The 27,915-nt window shown below is 40.3% G+C and overlaps 1 protein-coding gene across 14 annotated transcripts in view; it reads right to left on the bottom strand.

Annotated features, from left to right (window-relative positions):
• Positions 1-27,915, bottom strand: part of SHROOM3 (shroom family member 3) — a 185,424-nt gene that overhangs the window by 56,615 nt on the left and 100,894 nt on the right. For 6 of the 14 annotated variants that reach the window (XM_057502349.1, XM_057502348.1, XM_036896798.2 and 3 more), the window contains one exon: positions 16,817-16,930. Coding sequence is in view for 10 of the 14 variants with exons in the window: in XM_036896798.2 (XP_036752693.2) it covers positions 16,817-16,930 (114 nt within the window). In the remaining 4 variants the exon portion in view is untranslated. Of the gene's footprint in view, positions 1-2,757; positions 2,837-7,188; positions 7,639-16,816; positions 16,931-19,182; positions 19,462-27,915 lie in introns of those variants that run through there. The other 8 variants (XM_036896794.2, XM_036896793.2, XM_036896791.2 and 5 more) reach the window with 4 other exon arrangements.

Below are 27,915 nucleotides of genomic sequence, written 5' to 3'. Positions count from 1 at the left end.
GGGAAAGGTTTTGTTCTCAATATTTGTTTTAAACAATAATAAGTATGAGCAAGTTCATATGCGGAAGAGTACATGCATGCACCGATGAAGATAGGAGACAAAGGGGATGATCCTTCCGACTGCTGAGGGAGTAGGGAGTGATGGCTTTCTGGAGTGCATGGAGAGAGCATAACCTTCTGAAGGAGGAAAGCCAGTTCCACTGAAACGAGAAGAAAGGAGGAGGTAAGATGCTGATGCTCATGAGTATGAAAAGGAGCTGATGGGAGACACGTCCATGAGACATACCCGCAATGTTCTCTATTTTCATTATGAAACTGAAAGGGGAAAAGTGAGGGCTTGATGTGGTGGGCTGGACTCAAGGGGCATGGACGACTAGAAGGGTTGAAACCTGATTAGATATTTAAAAGAATTTTTGACTAAGATATGGTCTCTGCCCTTAAAGAGCTTACATTCGGCTGGGGAGACCAAAGGAGATGATAAATCATTGACAGTTCATATGAGAAAGCTAAAATAAGTGCCCATGATCTGCAATGCCAAGACAGAAAATTCACCTTTTTCTCAAGAGGATATTGGAGAGGTCTGCCCTCAGATGAGGCTTGTCAGATTTCATCACAGGTCTAATACATTAAGAACAGTGTGATTTTGAAATAAAAGGTCCTTAAAAAACACACATAGATCTTTCTTTTGGATGTAGAATGTATGTTGGGAAAAGGCTCTGTCATTTAATCTGTTTTCTAAGATTCTTTCATATATACAGGTAAGTGATGAAATGAGGAAAAAGAACAATGAAAAGATGACCAAAATATAGCCCACCAACCCTCATAGCTTGCTAAGGGAGAGTATAAATTGGTACAACTGAATAAAAAGCAGTTTGGCGATATCTACAAAGCAATTTTTTAAATGGAATACTTATGTGGCTATTAAAAGAATGGAGTGCTCTACACATATTGCGATGCAAGTACCTCCCAAATTATGGTTGAATGACAATGGTAAGGGGCAGGACGAGGTACAGAGAATGCTGCAGTATACAGGGGAAAACAAACACCATCACTGACATGTTTGTTAATGTAATCAAGAATACACTAATTTCTGGAAGGATACTTGAGAAACTAGAAACAAAGATTGCCTCTGGAGAAGAAAACTCATTTTTCCACTGTCTTTCCTTTTGTAACTTTTGAATTGTGTACCATATATATATATTACCTATTAAAAGAGCAAAGTATTTTTTAAAAATAGCCTCTTATTTCAAAAATGTACTTCACTGGATCTTGACATAACCAAAAAAGTCAACAGCTGTTTATTGATGCAAATAATTTAGTAAGCATTCCTAAAGAGCCCAGCATACTTTTATATTTGGGGATCACTTTGATCTTTTAAGAAGATAAGGAAATACTTCCCTAAAGTACATTACATCATGAGCATATCAATAAGAGTCAGAAGATGATTTAATTTTAAAACTAAGCAAGCTAAGTTTTCTTTGTGGGTGTAATTCAAATAAAGCCCTTTTGTTGCATTCCTAACCACAAACAAGGAAGCTTGACTGCGTGGGATGGGTAGGCTGATGAAACTGGAACTAGCAAGTGACACTATGTCCTTGGGTGATTGAGTCCTAACACAGAGATTCATAAAGGCAAAGCATATTTCTGAGAAGTCTACAATAAAGCAGTACAGGTATTTCAAGGGCACTTACTGATCCCCTACTGTGTGCCTTCTACCTTGCTGAATTATAGTTGGAAGGTCACAGATGGCCTCAAGGAGATTTCAATACTGTTGGGGAGTCTTAGATGCAAGAGAAAGTATTAAACAGAATTGGTATTATTCATTCACTCAAAATCTGAGTGCCAAGCATCATTCTAGGCACTTGATGCATATTTTCTCACTTGACCTTTAAACAATGTTTATGATACAGGACTACTAATGAAAAATGAGGTTAATAAGCAATACAACTTGTCCCCAGTCACAAAGGTAGTGAGGAGAGGAGCTGATGTTTAAATTCAGGAATTTGTCCTCAGATCCTGTGCTTTTAATGTCTATGAATGAACAGTATAAATGAGGTGGGGTGGGCAGAGTAGGAAGACAGACAATAAGCAAATAAGAAAGCAAAGAGGGTATTTTTGTATGGTTTTAAGGTCTCTAGAGGAAATAAAACTGGGTAATTTGAGAATGTGGTTGAGGGTCCTGCTTTGGGTCAGGGACAGACTGTTTGAGAGAGTGACATTCAAACCGAGATTCAAATGATGAGAAAGAGTCAACCCTGCAAAGAGCTGGAGACAGAGAATTTAGCACAGAGGGAACAATGAAACACAAAAAAGCCTTGAGGGGGGAATAAATTTTGGGTTTTCAAGAAACATAACAGAATGTGGCCAGATGAACAAAGAGCAGGTGGGAGAAGTCAAGGCTCCAGAGGCATTTGGGATTTAAGCACCAAAAAGCTGACGGGCTGCCAGTGATCAAGAATGGGGTCTGAAACTGGCCAAGTGGCCTGGTAGTAGAGTGGGATATTAGCTGACCTTGCTGATTGGTGTGCCTTGGATAAACGGAGAAAACGACAACCACAGCTTGGAGATTAACTCTAATAGAGTTAGTTTTTTTTGTTAATGCTGAACACTTTATGTGGCTCTTCTGGGCACAGTAACATAAATCCATGCCAGTTATCAACTGGGCATGAGTTGAATGTGTGAGAAGACAAGATATACTCAGAGTATGGCACCACCCAAGAGAACACCGTATTTCTTAATCTACACACTAGCTGCCTACCTGCCCATCCATCATGTGCTTAGTGCACAGCATTGTAACAGATGACAGAGTCCACCCAAACAGCTCTAGACTAACCTCCCTACACACAAAAAAGAAAAAACAATATACCAATATATTCTGTAAATTAGGTCAATTTGAATTAACACATCATGGATTTGGGTTGAGGGTCTTCATGATATGCTTACCAAACACCATGTGCTTAGCCAGGATAAAGCACATTTCTTAAGGTTCTTTTTGTGTGTTGTTGCTATATATTTTCCCTACTTTTCTTCATCCATTTTTAAAATTACAAAATACTTCAAAACTATATAAATATATTCAAATTAATGTAAAGAACACCTATGTACTCATAACCAAAATTTATCAAACCCTAACATTTTCCCCAAATTTACTTCAAGCATTCTTTTGAATGGGCAACTTAGTTAAAAAAAAAAAATCAAAAAACAAAACACAAAACACAAAACAAAAACAAACCCATTGAGAATCTTATTCTCTCCATATTTCCCAGCCTACTCCATTTTTGTTCCCCTTACAGCTAATCACTGTGGAATAATGGTTTGTTATGTATTTTTCCAGTGCTTTGCTATACAAATGTAAGTAAAGATGAGTAAACACATATTTCATTTTGCCCCTTTCACAAAAAAAACTTCATGTGGTACTCTACCCTCCCCCCCCTTTTAAATTAAAGTATAATTTATATATATTTTATTAGTTTCAGGTTCCCCCCCTTTTTTTTAACTTAATAAGTATTGGAGATCATTCTACATCAATATTTACAGAACTTCCTCATACCTTGTCTTTTCCTTTTAGCTGCCTGGTATTCCATTTTGTTTATATATTTATTTATAGACCCTTTTGTAGATACTTTGTGATTTCCAGTCTTTTGCTACTACAAATAGTGCTTTATTGCATCACCATGTCCACACCCTGTTATCTTTCTATGCCAACATATCTGCAGAAATTCCTAGAAGTGGAATTGCTGGCTCAAATTAAGATGTACTTTCAATTTTGGTAGTTATTATTAATTATTAAATTGACCCTTTCATACCTTAAAGAGGAAATAACTTAATATGAACAATTAAATGTCATTATGCAAGTAATTTTTGATGGGGGAGACCTGTTCTTTAGTAGACCTGTAATAGCATTCATCTTTGCCTTTCATATTTGTATTTGAACAAGAATGCCTTTTTAGGCATTTCTTATTTACAAGAAAATATGTCCCAAATACTGATGAAAAAAAAAAATAGCAATTGAAAACTATAACCACCAAGCCAAGCTACCCTGAGTGCACTCATTACACTGTGTCAGTCATAGATCCAGATGGAACTCATTCTGGAATAAACATTGCCCTATATTGAGATATGTTTTCTACATGTTCACAGGCATCAGAAAAGCTCTCAAGAATTTTGAAACAGTTAAAAAAGCCCATCATCTCCCCAAACATAAAAAAAGGTGGTAATTTTCCCTTAACACACCATCAGCAAAGACTTTGCTTTTGAGAAATCCTTTAGCCCTTTACAGCACCCACAATCTCTAAATTTCGGTGATGGAAGAGCACCTCAAGACTGTATTCAAACTTTTTGGATTCACAGAAAAACAACAGGCACAATTTTCCAAGGCTTTTATAACTGCCTCACTTAACATCTGTACCTTAAAAAAGTGGCTCAGTGGATAGAAAGGTATGCATTAGGTAATATAACCCCATAAGTAACACACAGTCCTTTCTGGAAAGAGAAGTTCTTTTTAAATGTCACATCCTGATAATATGCCTTGGGGACTTTTGGCTTTGACAATGGAATCACAAGTTAGAGTGAAGTCTGCTAACAGACTGACATAAGACTCTAACATCCAAAATTTACTTTTTAAAAAGCAAAAAATATTTTCTAGTAAGATACTTTACTCTATTCCCCCAGACCTGTCCCAACATCCTTTCACTACTAGTCTATCTCCTCCCCACTCTCCAAGATTCCAAACATTTTTTTAAAGATTAAATTTTACTGACAATCACACAAAATTATTACCATAAAAGAGAGGGACTAGAAGTAGCAGTGGGTGTTTTTCACTTAGTCACCAATGGGTGATGATGTTGAAATATCTTTTTTCTTAATATTCTGCTTTCCTCTCAATTCCAGCATACACAGGGGAACGAGAAAAGTCAACTGTCCTTCCCAAACATCAAAATTTGCCTAAGAGTCATGGAAGACCCATTGAGGGAAACACCATTACCTCTTTGACCTCTAATAGCATACATACGTCTTTGTCTTTCATCGACTTTCAAATTAAATTACAGCAGAATAGCATAAGCTCTAGTTATCAATAATTTCTTGTTTTCAACTCTCAATCTGGAACCAGACATTTTATTTTTTAGAGGAATGAAGGAGGGACTGGCTTTAACCAATTTCATAACTAAATTATGATTTAGTGTTTTCTTCTGTACTCCTCTGTGCCACAGAGTATGTTGCTAGAGCTTAGATCAGAGAGATTACTTCTATACTGGTTCAAATTTGTCTTCTAAATATAGACACATGCAGAAACCCATAAACATACTCTCATGGATCTCAGAGAGACAGAGTTGCAAAGAACTAGAAATGTTATGTGTGCCCCTGGATTACTGCTGCCTTTTCTTTTTTAAGGAGAAGTTGCTTGGAAGTTCCCCCAGGAGTCAGCTCAGAAGGGCACAGTAAAAGGTGGGCATGGCTCTTCCCCTCTACCCGGTAGGCTGCCAGGCTGAGGGGTGGGAGGGGGAAGTATCTCACCATTACAGCTGGAAATACTCCTTAATGTGTAAACCCACCAAAGGTTGTCCTTTGAGGGCTTGTAAGAGTCCAAATACCAAGCAAGATAGTTTAAAATCAGGCTTATTAATTTTTATACATTGCCAAAGTATAAATTAAGTTTCATTTGTCAAAACAAGTGAAGAAAGGTTTTTTTCCTAAGGCCAAAGCCTTACCTTTGGGTAGTGAATATTTTTCCCCTAAATACCACTCCACTAAACAACAAATACCCCCTAAAACTGCAACACTAAAGCCACCAAATTCTTTTTTGGAGTAAGTTGGATGGACTGTACTGTGTTTTTCTCTTCTCTGTTTCACTTTCTCCTTATTTAGAGGAAGAGCTCACAAATAAGAAATGAAAGGCAATGAGTAAACAAAGGACAGAAAGCATTAATTTTAGATTAAAACCTTAACCAATGGTCAAGAGCAGAATCTGTATTTTAAGGTCATGCTGCAAAAGAATTGCTCATTAAAAAAGTTTTAAAATAATAGTGAAACCTGAATGAAAAGAGTAGTGAAGGTTTTTAAGGCAGAGAAGCTGAAAACTAACAACACTTGACCCAGTGCCTCAGTTCCTACCTACCAATATTTCCATAATAAATTTTACAACAGGAGGAGTTGAACCACTGCCACTCACACATAACCTGACCCTGTTGGAGAGAAAATAATAAAACTCAGAAGAATGCTCTCTTATTCACTTTCAAATGAAAGAATGCCAAATAAAACTTGAAAAACTAAGCCTGCGATTCCTCTCTTTATATATGTGTTTTATAATATAAGCAGCTCGTATTTTCTTTTTTACCTTGTATGTGGTGTAATAATAATAAAATGAATGCCCATAACAAACAAACACTCTAGGCACCTCAAGACCTAGAACACTGTCATGACTGCTGAGTCCACCTGCTCTTTTCCATATCACAGTTTAAGTAAAAGCATCCCTAAAGCAGCATTGGCATTAAGCACAACTCAGAACTTGAATCAAGACTATAAAAGAATAAAAGCTGAATTCAAACTACTATGAGTAAGGGGAAAAGATAACCAAGTGTTTATACCTTCAATTGTGATGGAGTTAAATAATGTACAATTGGAAATCTCAATAAACAACTTGTTCTCATATAAACTCAAAATTGAACGAGAAGCTGAAATCATCTTTAAAATTGAGGATATAATCACAGGTTCCTTTTCTTTATGCAAATGTTGGCAATGAAGACAGAGAAGAACTTGGCTACTAGTCCACAGATAAGTAGCCATCCCTTGTGAGAAAAAGAAATAGTTCCTCTGAAATTCCCCAGAGAAATGGGGAAGTAAAACCAAGAAGTACACAACACAAAGCAATTGCTCATCTGAATGAGATCAAATGCTGCTCTAAATACGCACATCCTAAGAAATATGGCAATTATATAGATAGGAGAGGGAATGATTGAAGATTCCAACACAGAAATATTAGTACTATGCTGAATTACATGAGGTACTCAAATAATGAGAATTTCCACGACAGTTTAGAATAATGGACTCAGACTTAACATGTGATTGGTTATTTTTCCTTATGAAACAGATATAGTAAAACATTAAAGAGACATCTGTGAGAGAGGCTTGTCAATTGAGAATCCTGCAATAAAAGATTCTAAATCTCATTTTAACATAATAATGGACTTACCTTGTGGCAAACAAAAACATCCTAGATAAGAACCCTCTGGCCAAATGAATGTCATACTCAGGAGTGGCATAAAAGGCCATTTTGCCTAGTTACCATTCCTTCTGCACCTCTCAGGGTTGCAAAGCCTTCCCAGCAATTCCAAGCACCTCCAGTCAGCCTGAGCCACCCTGAATGCCTACACTTGTGCAAGTCGGAGGGACTCTCACTACTGGTCACCTCTGTAAACTGGCCAATTAAAATTCAATTCCTGCTCATAAGAGGGAAGAAGAGAAGGTGACCCCTTGTAACTTTTCCCAAGAAGAACCAGACTCCTAGACAACAGCATGCAGCTTAGAAATGCCAGAATTCTGTTTTGTGGGCTGGAGGAGGAGGGCAGCATGGAAACTCATCTGCTGATAAAATGCATCAAACTGAAATCAGGAAGTTTCCTTAAACGATCTCTGCTAAACCCGTGCCCTCCTCCACATGTAAAAATGCCGCTGTCTGCAAAAGTGTGTGCTAATTGCTTGAAGCTGCCCACACTTTGGGAGGCTACTGAAGCAGGGGTTCTATACCCATATCCAACTGAGGCTTCCTAAGGCATGAAGTCAGCAGTACAGGGACAGAACTCATTGCCAAGGGAAATGTAAAGTGCCAGCTGAACGAACCTTTCGCTCGTTTGAGAATGAAGAATGATACAGAAGTCCAACCCTGAGCTTCTATGATCCATTCATCTGGATTTCCTTAGCACAGGCATGTATTACCATTTCTGGGTAAATGTTTAAAAATCAGACGAGTTATTGGCAGTGATGGTGGGGAGTGGTAGTGGAAGGTGAGGAAGGGGTGAGAACTTAGGAAGAAAGCCCTGGCTTGAGAAGTCTTGAGTTTAAGCTATAATATTTTGTCTCCTTTACCAACTCAAGGAACTACTGTAGCCCAAGGCTTGACAGATTTTAGAAGTTCCTGCCAAAGATAAGATAGATCACAGGATTCTTACTGCCAATTTAGATAAGAGAAAATTCAGGGATCTAAGCAGGAAAAGGATGGGATTGGATCTGTGAGAATATTAAGCCCTGGGCAACTAAGAGCCTCTCTTTCAACTTGTTTTGCTGGTCTCTATACACTTTTGGGGAGGGAGTTTCTTGCTTTAGCTCTTTCTTTTTTCATATAAATAAGTGAGAAAATCCTTTCTAGCTATTTTCTCCAAGAAAAAAGAGTAATTTATAACTCTGATCCATTGGATTTTGAATTGACTCATGAGGTGACCCTAATACTTTTCAATTCCAAAATCAGCAATATAGGCTTCCATGATAATTTGTAATTTCTGATACAAACTAGACGTGCTCAATGTGCACCACTAACCACCCACCTCAATACTTGTAAGACTCCTAAGATCATGTCTGCTCCCCCTAAAAGGAAGAACAAATACCTCACCCCTTTCCATATTTCAGAACAAGATTTAGGCCAGACCCAGCTTGAAAGAGTTACCAATGACCAAGGCTGCACCAATTTGAGCAATAAAATAAATAACAGTGGTATTGGGTTATAACCCACAGAATAAAATAAATACAAAGGAGTCCTCACTGATATAAATAGTTGAATAAATAAAAAAGTGGGAGAGACAGCTTTTCCTTATAGAATAATTCCAATTAATAAACGTAGAAAGAATTAAAGAAATACAGACTCATCTTTAGAACACAACAGATAATTGTCACAGGCAATATCCATGAATGGATGCAAAATCAGTGGGAGAAAGTTTGAGGACTAATAGGGCATTTGAATAGCCTCCAACTTATCTTCCCCAAGAAATTTATTAACTACCAAAAGTCAAGTAGTAACTTACAGGAGAGAAACCTGGCAGATTTCACCCTAACCAAGTAATCAAGGTGCCATCCCAGTAACAAAACACCACGACACCATGCAGTTCCTGACAGGACACACCATGTCTGCGGTGAGCTTGCCAAAAATGCATAACTTCAATCTAGTCATAACACAGTAACAAACCCAAATAAGAAGGCATTCTACAAAATAATTAGCCCATACTAGTTCAAAAGCGTCAAGGTTATAAAAGACAAGGAAAGACAGAATAAATATTGGATTAGAGGCAACTAAGGAAACATGATGATTAAACACAATGTAAGATACCAGAAGAAAAAAAAAGACATTAGTGGGGGGTGTGGGGGGGATGGTAAAACCTGAAAAAGGTCTATGGTTCCTAAAGTCTTATAGTCTGTAATTAGTAATATGACATAAATGCTAGTTTTTTAGTTTTGATTATTTATATTATGGTTATAAAAGAGGTTAACATTATGGAACCGTAAGTGACAGGTGTAAGGAAGTATCTGTACTATTTTTACAACTTTTTTATGAGTCTAAAATCATTCCAAAATAAGAAGTAAAGCACAAAATGGGCAGGATTTAGGATCAGAATATAATTGGATAAGAACCATTCCAATTTCCAAGTTCAATCCTACATCAATGACTGCTGCTTTTTTCTCCCTTTTATTTGCATGAAATATCTTTTTTCCATCCCTTTGCTTTCAGTCTATATATGTCTTTAGGTCTGAAATGAGTCTCCTGTAGGCAGCATATAGATGGGTTTTGTTTCTTTATCCATTCTGCCACCTTGTGCTTTTTGATGGGTGCATTTAGTCCATTTACATCTAAGGTAATTATTGATAGGTATACACTTACTGCCATTTTATTGTTTTCTGGTTGTTTTTGTAATTCTTCTGTTTCTTCCTCTTATACTTCTCTTGTGATTTGATGGTTTTCTTTTGTGTTATGCTTGTATTTCTTTTAAAAATTTTGTGTATCTATTATAGGCTTTTAGGTTTGTGGTTACTGCAAGGTTCAGTTTCCTACATATATAACAGTCTATATTAAGTTGATAGTCACTCAATTTTGAACACAATCTAAAAGTTTTTTTTTTTAATTCTTCCTCCTCCTCCACACTAAGATGTCATAATCTACATCTTTTGTGTATCCCTTAGCTGATTTTGTGTATAGTTGACTTTACTACCTTTTTTAAACTTCATACTTGCTTAGTAAGTAACTGGTCTACTATCTTTATTATAGTTTTATTTTCATTGATGGAAAATATTTAGACTTAAGAGCATTTCCATCTAAAGAAGTCTCTTTAACAGATCCTGTAAGGCAGGTACAGTGGTGGTCAATTCTTTTAAACTTCATTTATGTGGGAAACATTTAATCTCTCCTTCAATTATGAACGATAACCTCACTGGGTAGAGGATTCTTGGTTGTAGGTCCTTCCCTTTCAATACTTTGAATATTTTGTGCCACTCCCTTTTGTACTATAGGATTTCTGCTGAGAAATCTGCTGATAGCCTTAGGAAGTTTTCCTTATAGGTAACTGTCTGCTGCTCTCTTGCTGCTTTTAAGTTTCTCTATCTTTAATCTTTGCCATTTAATCTTGGTGTTGTCTTTCTGGGGTTCCTTTTGTTAGGGGCTCTCTGTACTTCCAGGACCTGGGTGTCTATTTCCTTCCCCAGATTGGGGAAGTTGTCAGCTATTATTTCTTGAAGGAATCTTTCTATACCTTTGTCTCTCTCTTCTCCTTCTGGGACCCCTATTATGTGAATTGTGTTTTACTTGGAGTTGTCACACATCTCTCATAGCATCTTCTCATTTTTAGAGAATTTTTTTTCTCTCTATTCCTCAGCTTGGTTGTTTTCCTATTCTATTTTCCATCTCAGTGATTCTTTCCTCTGCTTCCAGGAATCTATCATTCATTCCTACCATTGTATTTTTCATTTCAGTTATTGTATTCTTCAACTCTGAGTGGCTCTTTTTCAACTCTTCTCTGTGCTGAAGTTTTCACAGAGATCATCAATTCTTTTCCCCAGGTCAGTGAGTATCTTTATGAATGTTCCTCTGAAATCTTTATCAACAAGATTGCTAATCTGTTTCATTTAGCCCTTTTTCTGGTGATTTTGTTCTTTTGTTTCTAACATATTCCTCTTGCTCATCATTTTATCTGAGTTTCTGTATTTCTTCCTTTGTATTGGATAGATCCACTATGCTTCCTGTTCTACAAAGTAATGGCTTTATGAAGGAGTCCTGTGTTGCCCAGAAGCTCATGACTCTTTGCTCACCAGTGCCTGGTTCTCCTTGCTGCAGAGCCCCAGTTGCTGTTGGTGGGCTGTGGGGAGGGCTGCCTTTCGGCCTGTCTGCAAGCAGTGGCTCATCTGTCAGAAGTAGCTGACAGCTTGCCTGTGTGCTGTTTGTGTGACATAAGGGGCTTCTGCAGGATCTTGTGGGCAAAGCCACCCTCTGCCTGCTGGGCAGCAATGGCAGTGCTGATGGGGTGATGGCAGGGTGGGGCAGGTACACAGGAACATGGAGTGGGGTTGGGCTGCCAGCAAGAAGGAGCACTAGTAGCAGGCTCTCACAGGCACCTCCCCATTTGGGTTGAGAGAGGGCTGGGAAATCTGGGAAAGCCTCCCTTAGCCTGCCAGGCAGCAGTCTGATGCTGTTGGGCCAGGTGGATGGCTGGTACACAGGAAAGCACCTTGGGGCTGAGCTGCCAGCAAGGGGGATAGAGTGTTTGGGGCTCCCATGAGCACCTGACCAGTTGGGCTGAGGGAGGGCTGGGGAAATGTCTTCCACTTGCACTTTCTGCTCCAGTGAAAGCTTTGTCCGACCCCTACCCCTCTGGCACCCTTCCTGCTGCTGGTAAATCTTTTAAACTACCTCCTCTATGTTGGGTCTCAGCAGGACCAATGGAGTGTACTTGTCCTCCCCCAGCAGCAGGAGTCTTAGCCTACCAGAGTGCTCCAACACTCCCTGGCATTCAGCCCTGTTAATCACCAAAGCTCAGTGCAATGTGGACCTTTGTTCCTAGAAGAGATCTCCAGGGCCAGGTGTGCAGAGTGTCTGAGCACTTAATCCCCTCCCTGCTCTGTTCCTCTTGGGCTTATGCACTGGGATGGGGGAAGGGCTCAAGTCCCACTCAATTGCGGCTCTGCCACTTTACCCTTCTCTATGCTATTTTCCATCTCAGTGATTCTTTCCTCTACTTCCAGGAATCTATCTTCTTCACCAGGTATAGATAATCTGTTCCACAGCCTTCAGATCATTTTCAGGGTAAACTGTATTTGCTGTAGTTGCTTCCTTGGTGTGTGTTTGTGGGAGGAGGTTTCTGTCTTGCCATCCTACTACACCGTCTTTTTTTTTTTTCCAGAGTCAACCCTTGCTTGTTTTAAAGACAATCTCTTCATGGTTAGGAGACCAACTGGATATACTTTTAGGTTCACTTGTTTTATCCAATTGTTAAAGATTGCTTTATAAAAATATTTTAATTGTTTCAAGCTCTAACTCAGGTCTGTGTGTTAACCCTCTTACCTCCTTCATCTCTGTTCTTCCTGCCTTCATTACCCCGGCTAATGGCCCCACAATTACCCCCAATTGTCCCATAGCAGAAACTTAGAAGTCACACTCTCATCTTTCTTCTTCCTTCTCCTACACACACCTGTTCTTCATGTGCTTTCTAAATATTTCTTAAATCTGTCTCATCTCTTGTCTGATCATCACTTGCTTAGTTCAAGTCTTGACTATTTTCTTCCCAGCCTAGTGCAGTAACTCCCTAACTACAATTTTTTGGCCTTGACTACTTTGGCACTGATCCTCATTAGTCTACACAGCCCAGTGGAGCCTTGTTAAACAGAAGGCTCTGGTTCTGTGCATTCTGAAGACCCTAAGAGGCTGAAGGGAATAGCTATAATCTCGGGACTCCTGCTTCTTTGGGCTGTTCCTTAAACTGTAACCAGCTGGTTGTCCTGTCATCGGAGCCCTCATTTGCTATGTTCAAACTTCCTTTGAATCTTTTTTTCAAATGAAATCTTACAGAGAACTTTAATGTAACCATAGATTATATATTAATATATATATATATATACACATAATATAGATTATATATTATTATATAAAACATAACAAATACTCTAGTGTATATTTGCATACCCATAAACATGGATAACTGCATAAATCCAGATTTTACAATGTTTACTTATTTATAATAAATAAATAAGTACATGAAAGAATCACCACGCCCCCCCAAACTGAAATCAGGATAATTGATAACAATGATAACCATGATTAGTCGAGTGCTTGTGCTGGGCACTACCCTATGTGCTTTAAGTGTATCAGCTCTTTCAATCTTTTCAGCCACCCTATGATAGTTATTAAATTCATTTTACAGATTGGACATGGAAAGAATTTAAATAATTTGGCTGCAATTACACTGTAAGTGGCAGAATCATAGTATGAATTCTAGGTAGTCTGATTCCAGACTCCATTTTACTATACTGCCCTTCTTGCTGGCACACAGACTTACCTGATAGTTATGAGAATGATAACCACATCATTATACTATCACCTAATATTTATTTCTCCTGACATTTAGTTCTCATTATGAAGAGGCTCTGAGCAAAGAGCTTTGAATACATCTCTTTGAATTCTCACTGTTGTTCTGTGAAGCAGGTTCTGTTATGCTGATCACTGAGGAAATGGGAGTGTAGTGGCTGTGAGCTCAAATTGTCTGAATTTGAATTTACCACCTCTTAGTTGAATGCTAGTGCAAATCTCACAGGCTTGGTAGAAGAATTTGATGAGATATTAAAGTCCTAACATACCTAGTACATAGGAAGCACACGTAAGTAGCTGCAGATTTTTATTAGGCTATCTGTAATCTCAGAACATTCCTCAGTTAGATATGACAAGAGAAGTTTCAAATGAATTTAAGTTCAAAGATGAATCAATCTTGCTAAAATTTAACACAGTCATTTCCAAAGTGTAAGACATTATTGTATCCCTTTGAGTGTTTTCGGTTATAGTTTTAAAAACATTTGTGGATGTCTATAGCATCTTGCTATGCTTATGGACATGAGTGTAATGGGGTGTGGGTGGGGGGACTTGGTAACATGGGTGAATGTTGTAACCACAATGTTGTTCATGTGAAACCTTCATAAAATGGTATATCAATGATACCTTACAAAAAAAACCAGTTGTAGATGTAAGATATTTGAATCATTTTGATTGGTATTTGAAACCATGACCAAACAGGATTTATTCCAGGGATGCAAGGATGGTTCAATATGTGCAAATCAATGTTATACACCACATGAACCAAAAGAAGGATAAAAACCATACAGTCGTCTCAGTTAGTGCTGAAAAGGCATTTGACAAAATTCAAAATCAATTCATGATAAAAACTCTCAACAAAGTGGGTATAGAGGGGACATACAAAGTGGATATAGAGGGGACATACCTCAACATAAAAAGGCCATACATGACAAACTCATAGCTAACATCATACTCAATGGCAAAAAACTAAAAGATCTTTCTTTAAGATCAGGAAAAAGAAAAGGATATCCTCTCTCACCACTTTGATTAAACATAGTACTAGAAGTCCTAGCCATAGCAGTCAGGCAAGAAAAAGAAATAAAAGGCATCCAAATTGGTAAGGAAGAAGTAAAACTGTCCCTATTTTCAGATGACGTATTATATATAGAAAATCCTAAAGATTCCACCAAGAAGCTGTCAGAATAAATGAATTCAGTGAAGTTGAATACAAAATCATTATATAGAAATATAGTTCTATATACACATAATGAACAGAAAATTAAGAAATCAACCCTATTTGCAATTGTATTAAAAAGAATACCTAGAAATAAATTTAATCAAGGAGGTGAAAGACCTATACTCTGAAAATTGTTAAGACATTGATTTAAAAAATTGAAGATGGTACAAATAAATGGAAAGCTATTCCATGCTCATGGACTGGAAGAATATTGTTAAAATGGTCATACTGCCCAGAGCAATCTACAGATTCAATGCAATCCTTATCAAAATACCAATGGCATTTTTCACTGAACTACAGCAAATAATCCTAAAATATATATGGAACCACAAAAAAATTTAAATAGCCCAAGCAATTTTGAATAACAAAGCTGGGATGACATGCTCCCTGATTTCAAACTATACTGCAAAGCTACAGTAATTAAATTAGTATGCTTCTGGCATAAGATACATAAACCAGTGGAACAGAATAGAGAGCCCAGAAATAAACCCACATCTATATGGTCAATTAATATATGATAAAAGAGGCAATATACAATGGGGAAAAAAGACAGTCTCTAATAAATGGTACTGGGAAAACTGGACAGCTACATGTAGAAGAATGAAATTTGATCACTGTCTTATGCCATAAAAAAAATTAAGTCAAAATAGATTAAAGACCTAATTATAAGACCTGGAATTATAAAACTCCTAGAAGAAAACAAAGGCAGTAAACTCTTAAACATCAGCATCCGTACCTTTTTTTTGGATATGCTTCCCCAGGCAAGGAAAAACAAAAGCAAAAATAACAAGTGGACTACGTCAAACTAAAAAGACTGCAGAGCAATGCAAACCAACAACAAAATGAAAAGACAACCTATATTTACAAATGATATATCCAGTAAGGGATTAATATCCAAAATATATGAAGAACTCATATAACTCCATACCAAAAATACAAATAATCTGATTAAAAAATGGGCAGAGGATGTGAATATACATTTTTCCAAAGACATACAGACAGCTAGCAGATGCATAAAAAGATGTTCAACATCACTAAATCATCAGGGAAATGCAAATCAAAACCACAATGAGATATCACCTCACACCAGTCAGAATGGCTAATACCAACAAGATAAGAAATAACAAGTGTTGGTGAGGATGAGGAGAAGTGGAAACCCATGTACACTGATGGTGGGAATGTACACTGGTACAGTCATTATGGAAAGCAGCGTGGAGATTTCTTAGAAAACTACAAATAGAAATACCATATTACCCAGAATTCCACTTCTAGGATTTTACCCAAAGAAAATGAAATCACTAATCCAAAAAGATTTATGCACTCCTATGTTTATTGCCACATTATTTACAAAAACCAAGATTTGCCTTTATCCATTCATCTACTGGATTGACAAAGAAGATGTGGTACATATACACAATGGAATATTATCCAGCCATAAGAAGGAAAGAAATTTTGCCATTAACAACATGGATGGACCTAGAGGGCATTACACTAAGTGCACTAAACCAGAGAAAGACAAATACTGTATGATTTCATTTACACAGGGAATCTAAAAAACAAAACCAAACAAACAAAATAGAAATAGACTCATAAACACAGAGAACAGATTGGTTTGCCATGGGGGGAGGTATGGAGGATGGGTGGCATAGGTGAGAGCAGGTAAAATTAGTGATACTGTTTGATATCTTGATCTGAACAACGGTTGCGTGAGTGTATATACATTTCAAAATCCATCAAGTTGTACAGTAAGATTTGTGCATTTTATTGTATGTACTTCAGTATAAATTGTTTTTAATTAACAAAAAAGTTATTTGAATTAAATAGTTTGAGGGACCGCCTGAATTACCTCCCAGCAACTTTAGGGTCCTTCAGAACCGAGTTTGAAAACTGCTGTTAAGATGGTTATCCTGAACTCTGAGCATCTACCTGACCTTGTTCAGCCCTCCCTACCCTCTTGCTGGGCTGTATCTTGAGTCTTGTCCCCAGTTCCCTCTCCCAGCAGCCAGTCCCTTTTCTGAACCACTTGGCACAGACCTCGGTGTCTCTTACCTGTGCTTCAGCCGAAGCTTAACTCCTGACCATGTGGCTTTCCTGCGCAGAGGGTCAGGGGTGTGGCGCTCTGGGCTGAAGAAGTCAGAGGTGCCTGGATCTGCACACACATCTCTGGCAAAAAACGGGAGAACAGGAGACTAAGCATGGTGGTGTTCATGGGCAGGGCACAACGAATCTAACAAGAAATATGCGAAAACTGACCCTGGAGTTTGAGCAGAGCAGCACAGCTAAGTGCGGAGTTCTAAGTCTGCACCCACTGCAGTTCTCTGCCTCAAAGAAGGCAAATCCACTACTGAAGATCTTCATCCTCTCCTACCCGTGTTTCTGTGAGACAATGAAGTGTCCTTCCCAATCCCAGAATACCAGGTTTTCCAACCAAGGGAGAAGGAAGATACACTATTATAAAGGTGAACTCTCCCATTCAGCATCTGTTGGTAAGGGAAAAACTGGACTAAAGCAAACTGTCACCCGAGGTGGTTCCCTGAAAACCGCTCCCTGCTGCCTCACTTCTCAATTTCACAGCAAGGAGAGTGAGCTCCAAGTGGGGCAGGCCTCGTTCTGTTCAGTGGGTGGCAACTCGGCAGCACTTGCCAAGTCCTGAGCCCGAGCTGTTTCAGATTGTTTAGATTCCACTGCCCTGGAGGCAAGCCTTTTGTGTGTTCATTTAAATCCACCCCCCCATCCCCCACCCCCATCCCTAACACCATTCCCCTAACTCTTTTCCTCCATACTCCCAGGGAGTCAGAGAAAAATGTTAAGCCCTGCATGGCCCAATGTGCCATGGAAACAGGTATATTTCTTCTCCTCAGCAGAGTCTCAGCTCCCTAATTTCCAAATGCCCTGACCGCACACCCAAGGCCTTGATCAGACCATCTCCTGCAACAGGCTCTGAAATGGATTGGCCATCATTCTGCTATGCTGGTTACCAGCGCTTTGTTTTTTTCCGTGTCTGGCTTTGAGGCTCTTTCTAAGCCTCTGAAAGCTGACTATGGCCCCCACGCATATCTTGCAAGCAGGAACCTGGAGAAGGCACAAAAGCCTGCTGTTTCCCCTCTGCATAAGCCTTGACTGAGAGGGGATGGGATTACCAAATGGCTGTTGATTTCTATTTATTTCAGGACACAGAGGGAGATGACCAGGGAGAATAGGGAGTTTCCATTTCTAAGCTAAAGTTTTTATCTTTACCTTAGTTCTATCTAAGCACCACCACCTCCTTCTATACATTACTCTTCTCACCAAATTTAGCATTCTTGCCACTGAATATATTCAATATAACCCTAAACTGGAAGCCTGAACTTCAGGCTTGAGGTTCTGTCACTTATGAACTGAATGATACTGGGCAAATACATTCTGAGCCCCAGGCGCCCCTTCTGGAACGTGAAAATCAGAGGCAGGCACACAGTGGTTAGGATCCTGGCAATGGGGTCAGCCTCCCTGAGTTACAGTCCTGGCTCTACCCACTAACCAGCTCTGTGATTTTGTCCTCTCTGTGCCTTGGTTCTCTTACCTCTGAAATGGGTGCAAAAGAACCACCACTTTCCTACAGCTGCTGAAAACTTAAACTAATTCAGGTAAAACACTTAGAAGAGAGCCTGGCACATGTCCAGCACTCAGCAAATTAGCCACTATTATTTCACCTATCTTGCAGAGTTGCTATTAAGTTTCTAGATAATGTCTATTTATTGACTGTCTAGCACACTGCCTACACATGATATGTGCTTAATTATTTTCATTACTGTCTTACTACAGTCCCTGCATTTTAGAGCACCTTTCAGCTGTTATGCCAAATAGACACAAGTAAAAAGATCTAAGGTATGCCATAATTGATAGCAAGAAGGACCTTGGCCAGACAGTTAATGTATCAAAGCCTTTTGCAGAATTATGTGGTCTCCAATTGGGATTTCTCATACAATCCTCAGAGGCGCCAAGCCCAATGGCCATCTGGCTTATGCTGGGGCGGGAAGTTGATTCAAAGATTTCTCACCATCAGGTGCATGAATGTAAAAGGAGCACATCCCTGACCACCCATTGGTATAATCCATTCTGACAGTAAGCTTTCTTTTCCAGCTCCCCTCCAGACCCTAACATTGCCTGCTAACAGAAAGCTAGAAGACCACACCTGAGCTTTCACAAAACCTTTGCGGCACTTAATAACTTCTTCGTTTTTGGCCTAAACCACAATTGTTGGCACTGTGCTTTCTGTACAATGACTGAGCCCTTTTCTCTTTCTTTGCCCACTCTTCCTTCCTGGGAGGCACGGAGGGGTGGAAGGTCCAGGGGTATACTGTCACAGTGAAGGGCTGGCAGGAACAGCAGTCACACGGGGAAGAAAAGGAAGCCTGAGGAACCTTTGATCATCTCACCTTTTTAAGGATTTTCAGTGCATGATTCTTTTCAACCCCAGGAAAGCAGAGACCAGTTCCCCAGCACTGCTCTCCACGGCAAATGTCCTGTCACCAGCCACCTCCAGGGGACCAGCTGAGATTAGCAACTGGGTGTGTGGGTTCATGAAAGCCATGTTGCTTGCTGCCAAGTGTAACCCCCAGGGCAACCCACAGCACAGCCTCTCTGCTCAGCTTCACCTCCCCATCGAGGTGGGCTGCTCGGGAGGCACTGGTTGTACCACACAAACTAGGGACAGACTGGAGAGAGTGAAGAGTCAGCAGCACCCAGAGCACAGGTTTTTGGCCTTAAACTCTTTCTGGAATAATCTGGACAACAAATAAACACTTTTAAATGTATATATTCTAAGAAATTCCAAGGTGAATTTAGGCAGAAAACATCCCTGGGATGAGTGTTGGGGAGCCTACTGTCCCAGAGACTCCCCAGTCTGGAATCCTCACTTTGCCCTTCTCTCCCCCTCCCAGTTATCTTATCTGTACATTGAACTCAAGCTGGGTCCAGAATGCACATTTCCCCACCCACCTGAGGTCACTATGCTACCTGCCTTTGGACAAACTGGAATCAACACAGTCGGCAATGTGCTTTCATCTCATTAGGAAATGGGGCCCGACTGGTGTTACAATGGGACCACATGACTGTGGCAGATTACTCAATGTTTTTTCTATAAAAGGATATGTGTGCTTTCCTATATGGTAGGAGTTATCCTCATAAGTTCTTTATTAAGGCAAGTATTAATATTTTTTAGCCCCATGAACAAATTCAGATGAACAAACAGATACAGTGAGGCTGTATATCTTGGTTCAAACCACATCCGGAATCCTTCTCAGATGGGATGAAAACCACTGACAACCACTTGCTCTTCTTCCTCTCAGGTTAGCAGTTTCAGAATGTTTCAGTTTATGTCACTGATTCTGTAGGTCTTGGAATTACTAGCTCAGATTTGGTCAGAACAGGTGGAGAATGGTAATGATGGGGCCTTTAAGTAAACATGTTACCAAATGAACTTATGTTTACTTAAAAAATACTCAAAGGTAAATTTTTTCCTTAAATATATCCAAAGACACATTGTAGAAGTCTTGGAATCAATGAACAGCTTCAAGTGAAAAATACAGAAATAAACCATATGTCTCCCCAGCCTTACGGGGCTACTTCCAGATCTGGAAAGGTACCACCTTCTCCTGGCTTATCCACATTTGTCCTTAAGATTTCTGTCTGGACATTTCTCTGGGTGCAAGTTGGGCTAGGGTGCCCCCTCTGGGCTAGCAGAGGCACACTGGCTACAGATGTGCATTTCAAAGTGCCGCTCACACTGTCCTCAGACTGCCTGTTGGCTGGCCTCTCTTCCACTACATACTCTTAAAGGCAAGCTGACCAGCTTGCTGCTGGGCACAGAGCTGATTGATAATTACCCTTGAATGAATGAAGTACTGCTAAATATTCAACACATCTGTATCCTTTCTTCCCTCCCATCTCCTCTACTCGTATGTTAACTAAGAGGTGAAAGTAATGAGACCTTTCAGCGGGCTGTTTTTATATTGTTTCTTGCTCCTCTCCAGTCTCTATATCACAAGTACAGGTGATGAAATAGGGGTCAAAACTGACCTTAGAAGGTTTATCAGGAGCTAAAAAAAATTGTGACCCACAATCCCAGTATATCCTCTTTCTTCCAGACAGTTAAGAAATAAGAAATCCAGGCCAATCACTTACATTATTTCTACTCCTGTGATAAGTACATTCCTATTTTCTTCATCCTATTCTCCCTTTTCACTTGTGCCGCCCCTCACTCCCTGCCCCACCCCAATACTTGTAACTCCCAAATATATACTGACTGCTTTACTGTTTGGTATTTTAATAGAGTCCTTAACTGATTTCTGAACTGAGTTTTGGTCAATAGCAAAATAAAAAGTTCCAGAACATTTTGTTCCCTGTGGCTCTGTTGAACACCACAAACAGGCCAGGCCTATTAAAACGGTCTCTCCAGATCCCTTTAGTTCCTTGTTTCAGTACTGAGTTTAAATAGTTTTATTTTGTCCTGGGGGGCAGGAATCTTGTCTCCTTGACATGGACTATTACAACCTCAGGGGAGTGGTGGCTTATCTGTTAGAATCAGCAATGTCTCACTTTTTGTTGTGTTTCATCCAGTAGGGAGCAACTTCTCACTGGCTATTTCCACTCCTATCTCCTTAGGATACAGTGTCTACCCAGCAGCCAGCACCTTGTGCTTAAAACATAAATGGAGCATGTCATTCTCTAATAACCCTTATGTAGCTTCCTCCTGCACTTTGGATGAAATTCAAGTTCCTTTCCTTGACCTGGGAGGCCTCAGATGACCTGGCTCCTGTCCACCCCCCTCACTCCACCCTGACCGCCCCAAGCTCTCCAAGTTCTTTTATTTCCACACATGCTGTTCCCTCTGCCTGAAAGTTGTCCTCCTAATTCTTCAGTTGGTGGGCTCCTCCTCAGCCTCTGGTCCCCGGTGGGACATCACCTCCCCAGAGACCAGCTCATCTACCACAGAGAGTCTCTTGCTCGGCATGGGTCTTTCCCGCATTGCTCTTAGGGCTGCATGTAACTGTTCATTTGCACATGGTTCTGCTTCCTCTACTGAACAGTAAGCTCAGTGAGGTCAGGGCCCACAGCTGGCTTTTGTTAAGTTTTGTTTTTTTCAACCATTACACACCCAGGGCCTAGCACAGTGAAAGGCTCATGGTAGGCACTATGTGGATTTGTTGAACGAATCATAGGAGATGGTAAAGGGAATTACTGTATAAGACATCCAAAATGGAGCTTTATGCCCTTCGACGCTTAAGGGCATTGTTTGTAATACACTGTTTTGTGGACAGGTGGGGGGTCTCTTTGCTTTTGGTCACTTTTTATTTAAGGTGATGAGGCAATTTCTTTGTGAAAGGAGAATGTGGCCCTAACTGTTGGTTCATCTCATTAGCAGCTGGCTTTGACAGGGTGGAGAGGACCAGTGTTGGGGGACTTGGCCAAGCCCTTCTGCAGAAGTTGGGGTACGGTAAGGCACAGTTTTGTGACCCTATGTTTGGAAGCAAGCAGAACTGCATATATACCAGGCGAAGTTAGTCTTCAGAGCCATAGGAGAAATTCCTTTGGTTTTATGCTGGGTGCATGTGTACTTGTTTTCATAATGTGATTAAAAGTCATGTCCTTGGTCTCCTGTTCCTTTTTTCTTCTTATGCTGCTCTGTGTCCATCATACACAAAGCTGGCCTTGTTGTCATCTGTCTGGTTAGCAGGCTCTTAGCAGTGTCACCACCACAGGGTCCCCAGCACATGTGCCTTCAGCTCCTGGACTCCTGGCTTCTCCAGCATCTAGAAGGAGATTTTGGGTACAGATTTCTGTTCCTAGTCTAACATTGCTGTTCTTCATTTTCTGATGACTGAGCATTTATCGAAGGTGTCACATGCTCACTGAACTGCTCTTTCTTTTAAAAGCCCACTGTTACCTTTAGCACCACGCTCTGACCAACCAAGCTAACCGGCCACCTTCCTTGTTACCTTTAAAAGACCTTTTGATACCTATATTTCTAGACTTAACCTTCAAGATCACTGTCCCTTCCCTTACTTTTTTGCCTTTAAATCATTATTTACCATTTAGGAAGCTCCCTGTGCATTGCCTCAGGCCTATCTCCAACTGGTGCTTTCCATCAAAGGCAGCCACTTGCACTTAAAACTTTTTTCTGTTCACCCACCCAGTTGGGCAGCCTGGTTATTACAGAAGGGCCAGACATAATCCTTCAACCATGCACAGATGTGACTTATATGTCTCAGACCTGTGTATCTGTTTGTACTTCCTGCTCTTGCTTTTTCTCACATGATTTCTCCAGAAGCCTTCCGAGTGGACCTACATGTGCAGTTAATACCACTGGCATTCAACATATTTCTGATTCTTTCAGAAACCATAAACTTACCTATCTCCAGATCTTAGCCAATGACCTCTCTATGTCAACCTTAAACAAAAAGTGGAAAAGGGTAGGTAGGGGAAGCCAAATGACTAGCCAAATCGTTTAACCTGCCTAATAAATATTTAATCTGCTTCAGATTTGCTTTTGACTTCTTCCCTCCACCCACTGAGGCCTATAACATAACTAGCCCAGGGCATGTGCATAGGAAAACCAAGAGCCCTCATGCAAGGCCTTACAATTACCCTGATGATATCTTCACTGTGGGACAGGTATGGTCCTCGTGCACACACTCAGAGCCTGACCTTATATGAACTCTGGTAAGTGGCGGGCTGTATAATATGCACGAACAATGTGGATTTTGGAGCCCACTGCTGTGTTGCTATTGAGGATCTATCACCTAGTAAATGTTTGACCTTGGGCAGGTCACTTAATCTCTTATACTTCAGTTTCCTCCTCTATAAAATATAATAATAATAGCACCTGCATCGAAGGGTAGTTGTGAGACTTGAACTAACTGGTATGTGTAAACACTTAGAACAGTGCCTGGCAGTAGTGTTAACTTCTTACCAACAGAACGGAAACTTACTCTTACTGGATACATGGTATGTACCACATACTGTGCTTTAGAAACAGATATTCAATTTTCTTATAATTTGAGACAATGACTACCCTCATTTTACCAATAAAGAAAAGCAAAATGAAATAAAGCAAGTGGAAAGAAACATGGCCAAAGGGCTACCCCCTCTCTCCACCCTACCCCTCATTAAATGCCTCTGAGGGGTCACTGGGCTTTGAATACTTTTTTCTTAGTTATCAGCCACATGCCAAGCCATGTATACCTGGCATTTCTTCCACATCAACCTTTTGCTACTCATATGAGACCAAAAGATACACATGAAAACAGCAGGTATACCAAAATGTTACTACTGGGTAGTATTTCTTCTCTTTTCATACATCTTGCAAATTGTTTACAATTAATATTATTTTAATTATCAGAAAAAGTAAATTAGCCTTATGTTTTTTCCTAACCAGAAGGAATCTAAGAGTCTAATTTCTCTACATTTTTAAAGGAAAATCTTGAGAAATATAAGTAGATATATCTATCCTAGGAGCAAAGTGGAAAGATTCTAGCTACCACTGAAAATACTTGTTGAAGGAAGAAGCAGGATTTCTGGGACATGAGTGTCAGCAGAGGGAGATGAATGCTTCCTGAGAAAATTCAGCCTCCACCTTTCTTCCCCCACCTTCTCTTTCTCCAGTGTTTCCAAAGAACCATGCAAATCTCTACAGTGAACATAATAGTTCCTTACTTTAATGTCGTCATTGTAGCTTGAAAGTACCTCCCATACATTATTCCATTTGGCCCCCATAATAATGCTAAAGAGCAAGGAGAGTAGGTATTATTTATCTCCACCTAACAGATGCAGAGACAGCCCCAATGAGGGACAGTTATTTACTTGAGTTCAGGTCTTGTAAGCTACACAACTGGCATGTGAAGCCAGGGTCCCTACCTCTAACTTTCATGCTCTATTATTTCATTTTGTCTTTGAACTCTACAATCCTAAAAGTTCATCGACACAGGTGACAAATATGTAATGCCAAAGCTTCTTTAAAGAGAAAGTGTCTTCAGAAGAAGGTGGAAAGTTAATGAAATTCAGATGAACTCTGTCCATCCCTAGTCTAAATGGCCTAGATCTAGGGAAATGATGAGGCCAGATGTTGAAGGGCTCCCCACCCTTACCCCTGCCACCCAGACCGCATTCCTACTTTTGACTCAGAACTTCCTAACACTGGTCACATTGCTGAATGATAGAGGACATGTTTCATGCTGAGATTCAAGCCCACTTCCATACCCAGCCCAATCATCCATTCATTCAATCAATACTCACTAAGGGTCACCCATGCACCACACAATGGATTACACACCAGGCTTGCCATGGTAGCAAAACCGACATGATCCCTGCTCTGTGGAATTACAAATGGGGAAGACAGGCAAAATAACCGTACAAATACATGCTATGAAGAATGTACTAGGGAGATAAAGAGTACATGAGACCATAAGAGTAGTCCACACTCAGCACACTTTCCTCTCTTTTCCATTTTCTCTCTTGCATCATTTGTATGTATGACTGTTTCCCCCCATTCATATGCCTCACACAGTATCAAAGCAGTAGTCCCAGGAGTTGTAATTACCCTATGGAGTGCTCTGAGCCAGGCCATGTGCTAAATTATTACCTGCCCAGCTTACTGTAATATTTACCATCAGTCTCTAGTCTAGACACTTTAATGTTATTACACCCCTACTTTACAGAAGAAGAAACCAAGACTTAGAAAAAGCAGTGGAAATTGCTCAAGCTCTAGTGGAACAAGAATTTGAATGTGGATCTGGCTGAAACAAAGCCTTTGCTCCTAAGCACAAACTCTTCTTGAGTTTCTCTTTCCTTCCTTGATCAAGTATGGTGCTCTTCCAGGAGACGATGCCCAACATATGTTTTATTAAAATATGCTCTGAGTGGACAGTAGGCCAGTCTCTTGGTGTGCTCCCTATCTCATCCGGATGGGCCTGGATGTCCTCCCAAAGTGAAGTTCTGTTGCTGACGCTCTACCTGGACAGAGCAGTGTGTTGTTGGTCTTCTGGGAACAGGTGGGAAGGTTACACACAATATAATACAACCAATGCCCAGATCCTCAGCTGAGACAGCAAAAGGCATCTGGACATTCTGCATCATGGGACCCTCATGGAACGATAAGGTTGGGGCCAAACAGAAAACCTCCCAGGCTGAATTTTTGTGACATGCCTCTCCCAGAGCACACTGCATGGTGTATCACCAGTCACATCCTCTCTAGGAAAGCACGTTGGAAGGAGTCTACTTGTAGTGAGAGGAGAGAGAGAGAACAAGCAGCAACATGGTGGAAGTAACACAGGAAAACAGATTAGGTAATACTTCCTCCCTTATTTCCACAAAACATTAGGATAAAGTAGACCCTAAAATGGCCACACGCACATGCACTGTTATAGAGGGCAACGTACTGGCCCAGCAGCTGGGACACCTGCACCACATTGGTATGGATGAGCTTTAGGGTTCCTTTTACATTTAACAGCTTACAAACCAAGGTGAAAAAAGGCATAAATAACAAATCCTGAGCGAGAAAACATAATTTCTGAGTACCTCCACCCACAAGTGATAAACAGTTTCTACATGCAGGTCCAAGTTGGATGTGTGTGAAAGAAAAGACAATTTCTGCCTTCTAATCTCGCTGGAGAGACACACACAGGATTTGGAGCCAGACTGACCTGGGTTCCAATCTGAGCTCTGCCAGTCCCTGACCATTATTCTCTCTGAACCTCAGGACCTGATCTCTAAAAAGGGACAATGTATTATCTGCCTGATGGCACGGCTGTGGGGTCCGATGAGCCTGGCACATGATAACCACTACAAGACAAAAGCTATTTTCATTCAAAGTAGTCTATGTGTGAGAGAGGAGTATGGTAAAGGAGTTACATGGGCTCTGTAACTCGTGAAAAATAGAAACTACAAATGTTTAAAGCACTTGGGGAGGGATAAAATTTTCAATTCCAGAGTGGAGGGTTTTTGCACATGAAACAGGAAATACGGGGCATTATCCGGGTTCCTCAGGAATGGACTAGCACTGAAGACCCAGCAGCTGGTGTGAAAAATGGCTGCTCCAGCACTGATGACAGATCTAGCCTGAAGAGTTTTAGAGGCCTCCTCTCGCCAGAGGTAGCCTCAGACACTGGGCTGGGAGGGTACATCAGTGAATGTACCTGCATGGCTGTTGGAAAAACATGAGTTTGGGCCCACTTTTCTTGAGCCCCTGTAGTCCTCCCACCGTAGGCTCTGAAGCAAGAATCCTATCCATCCAGCTGGTCCCTGGGGTCACAATATGGTCTCTGGGAGTCAGGGTTTCTCCCTCCCATCCACATGCAAATAAGTTGTTCCTGTCCTGGCCCTGCCTGAAGAAGAGGGGTGGACATTAAAAATATAAATGGAGGTTGTCATTCATTGGGAGAAAATAGGTGCCTTGCTAAATTTGGCGTCAGCTGAGGAATCTTAGCAAAAATGAACTCAACCCCTTGTTTGAGAGGGAGGCCTAATCCTTACTTTGCCCAAGAGGATTATTGGGTCTTAGAAAGAAGCTCACAAATGCACTTTTTTAAAGCTCGTGCCAACTGCATTTGTGTCCACAATATCCAAGATTCGTTCTGCTTTTTTTTGGGTAGATAATAGACATTCCATGCTATTTAAATGCCTCCAAACCTCAACCTTAAATGTTTCCAACCTTTGCTCTCACCCAAAGCAGAACTCTGTCTCCCAAACTTTTCCCCAGCTGTTGCTTTATATTCCTTGGAAGCACTGTTTAAATGGAAGGCAAAGTACCAAAATGCTGGCAATTTGTGGAAAAGTGATTGTTGGTGGTTTACAATATACCTTGGTGTTTCAAGGTAACTATGGTTTGAGTTTCTACTTATCCCCATCATTTTCCCTTTCCTTTGGTGACTATAGGGTTAGTGTAACACAGTCTAGAGTTGTTGTTTTTTACCCCCCTACGTCCCTGCTTACCCCAACACTATCCTATCCTCTCTTGGGGATTTCTGACTGACATTATGTAAAATGAATGTGCAACTGACAAATTCTATGTTTTAGTTTAGCATGGCATTCTTGAAGCATTGCTAGGGAGTATTACGAATTGGCACCTGGAGTAGGCTTTTCAATTTTCAATGTATTTTTACATAACAAATTAA

This window comes from Manis pentadactyla, chromosome 5 (assembly GCF_030020395.1).
Source record: "Manis pentadactyla isolate mManPen7 chromosome 5, mManPen7.hap1, whole genome shotgun sequence".
Lineage (NCBI taxonomy): Eukaryota > Metazoa > Chordata > Mammalia > Pholidota > Manidae > Manis > Manis pentadactyla.
Note: the sequence above shows the minus strand (reverse complement) of the source record. Positions and strands in the feature narration are given on the sequence as shown.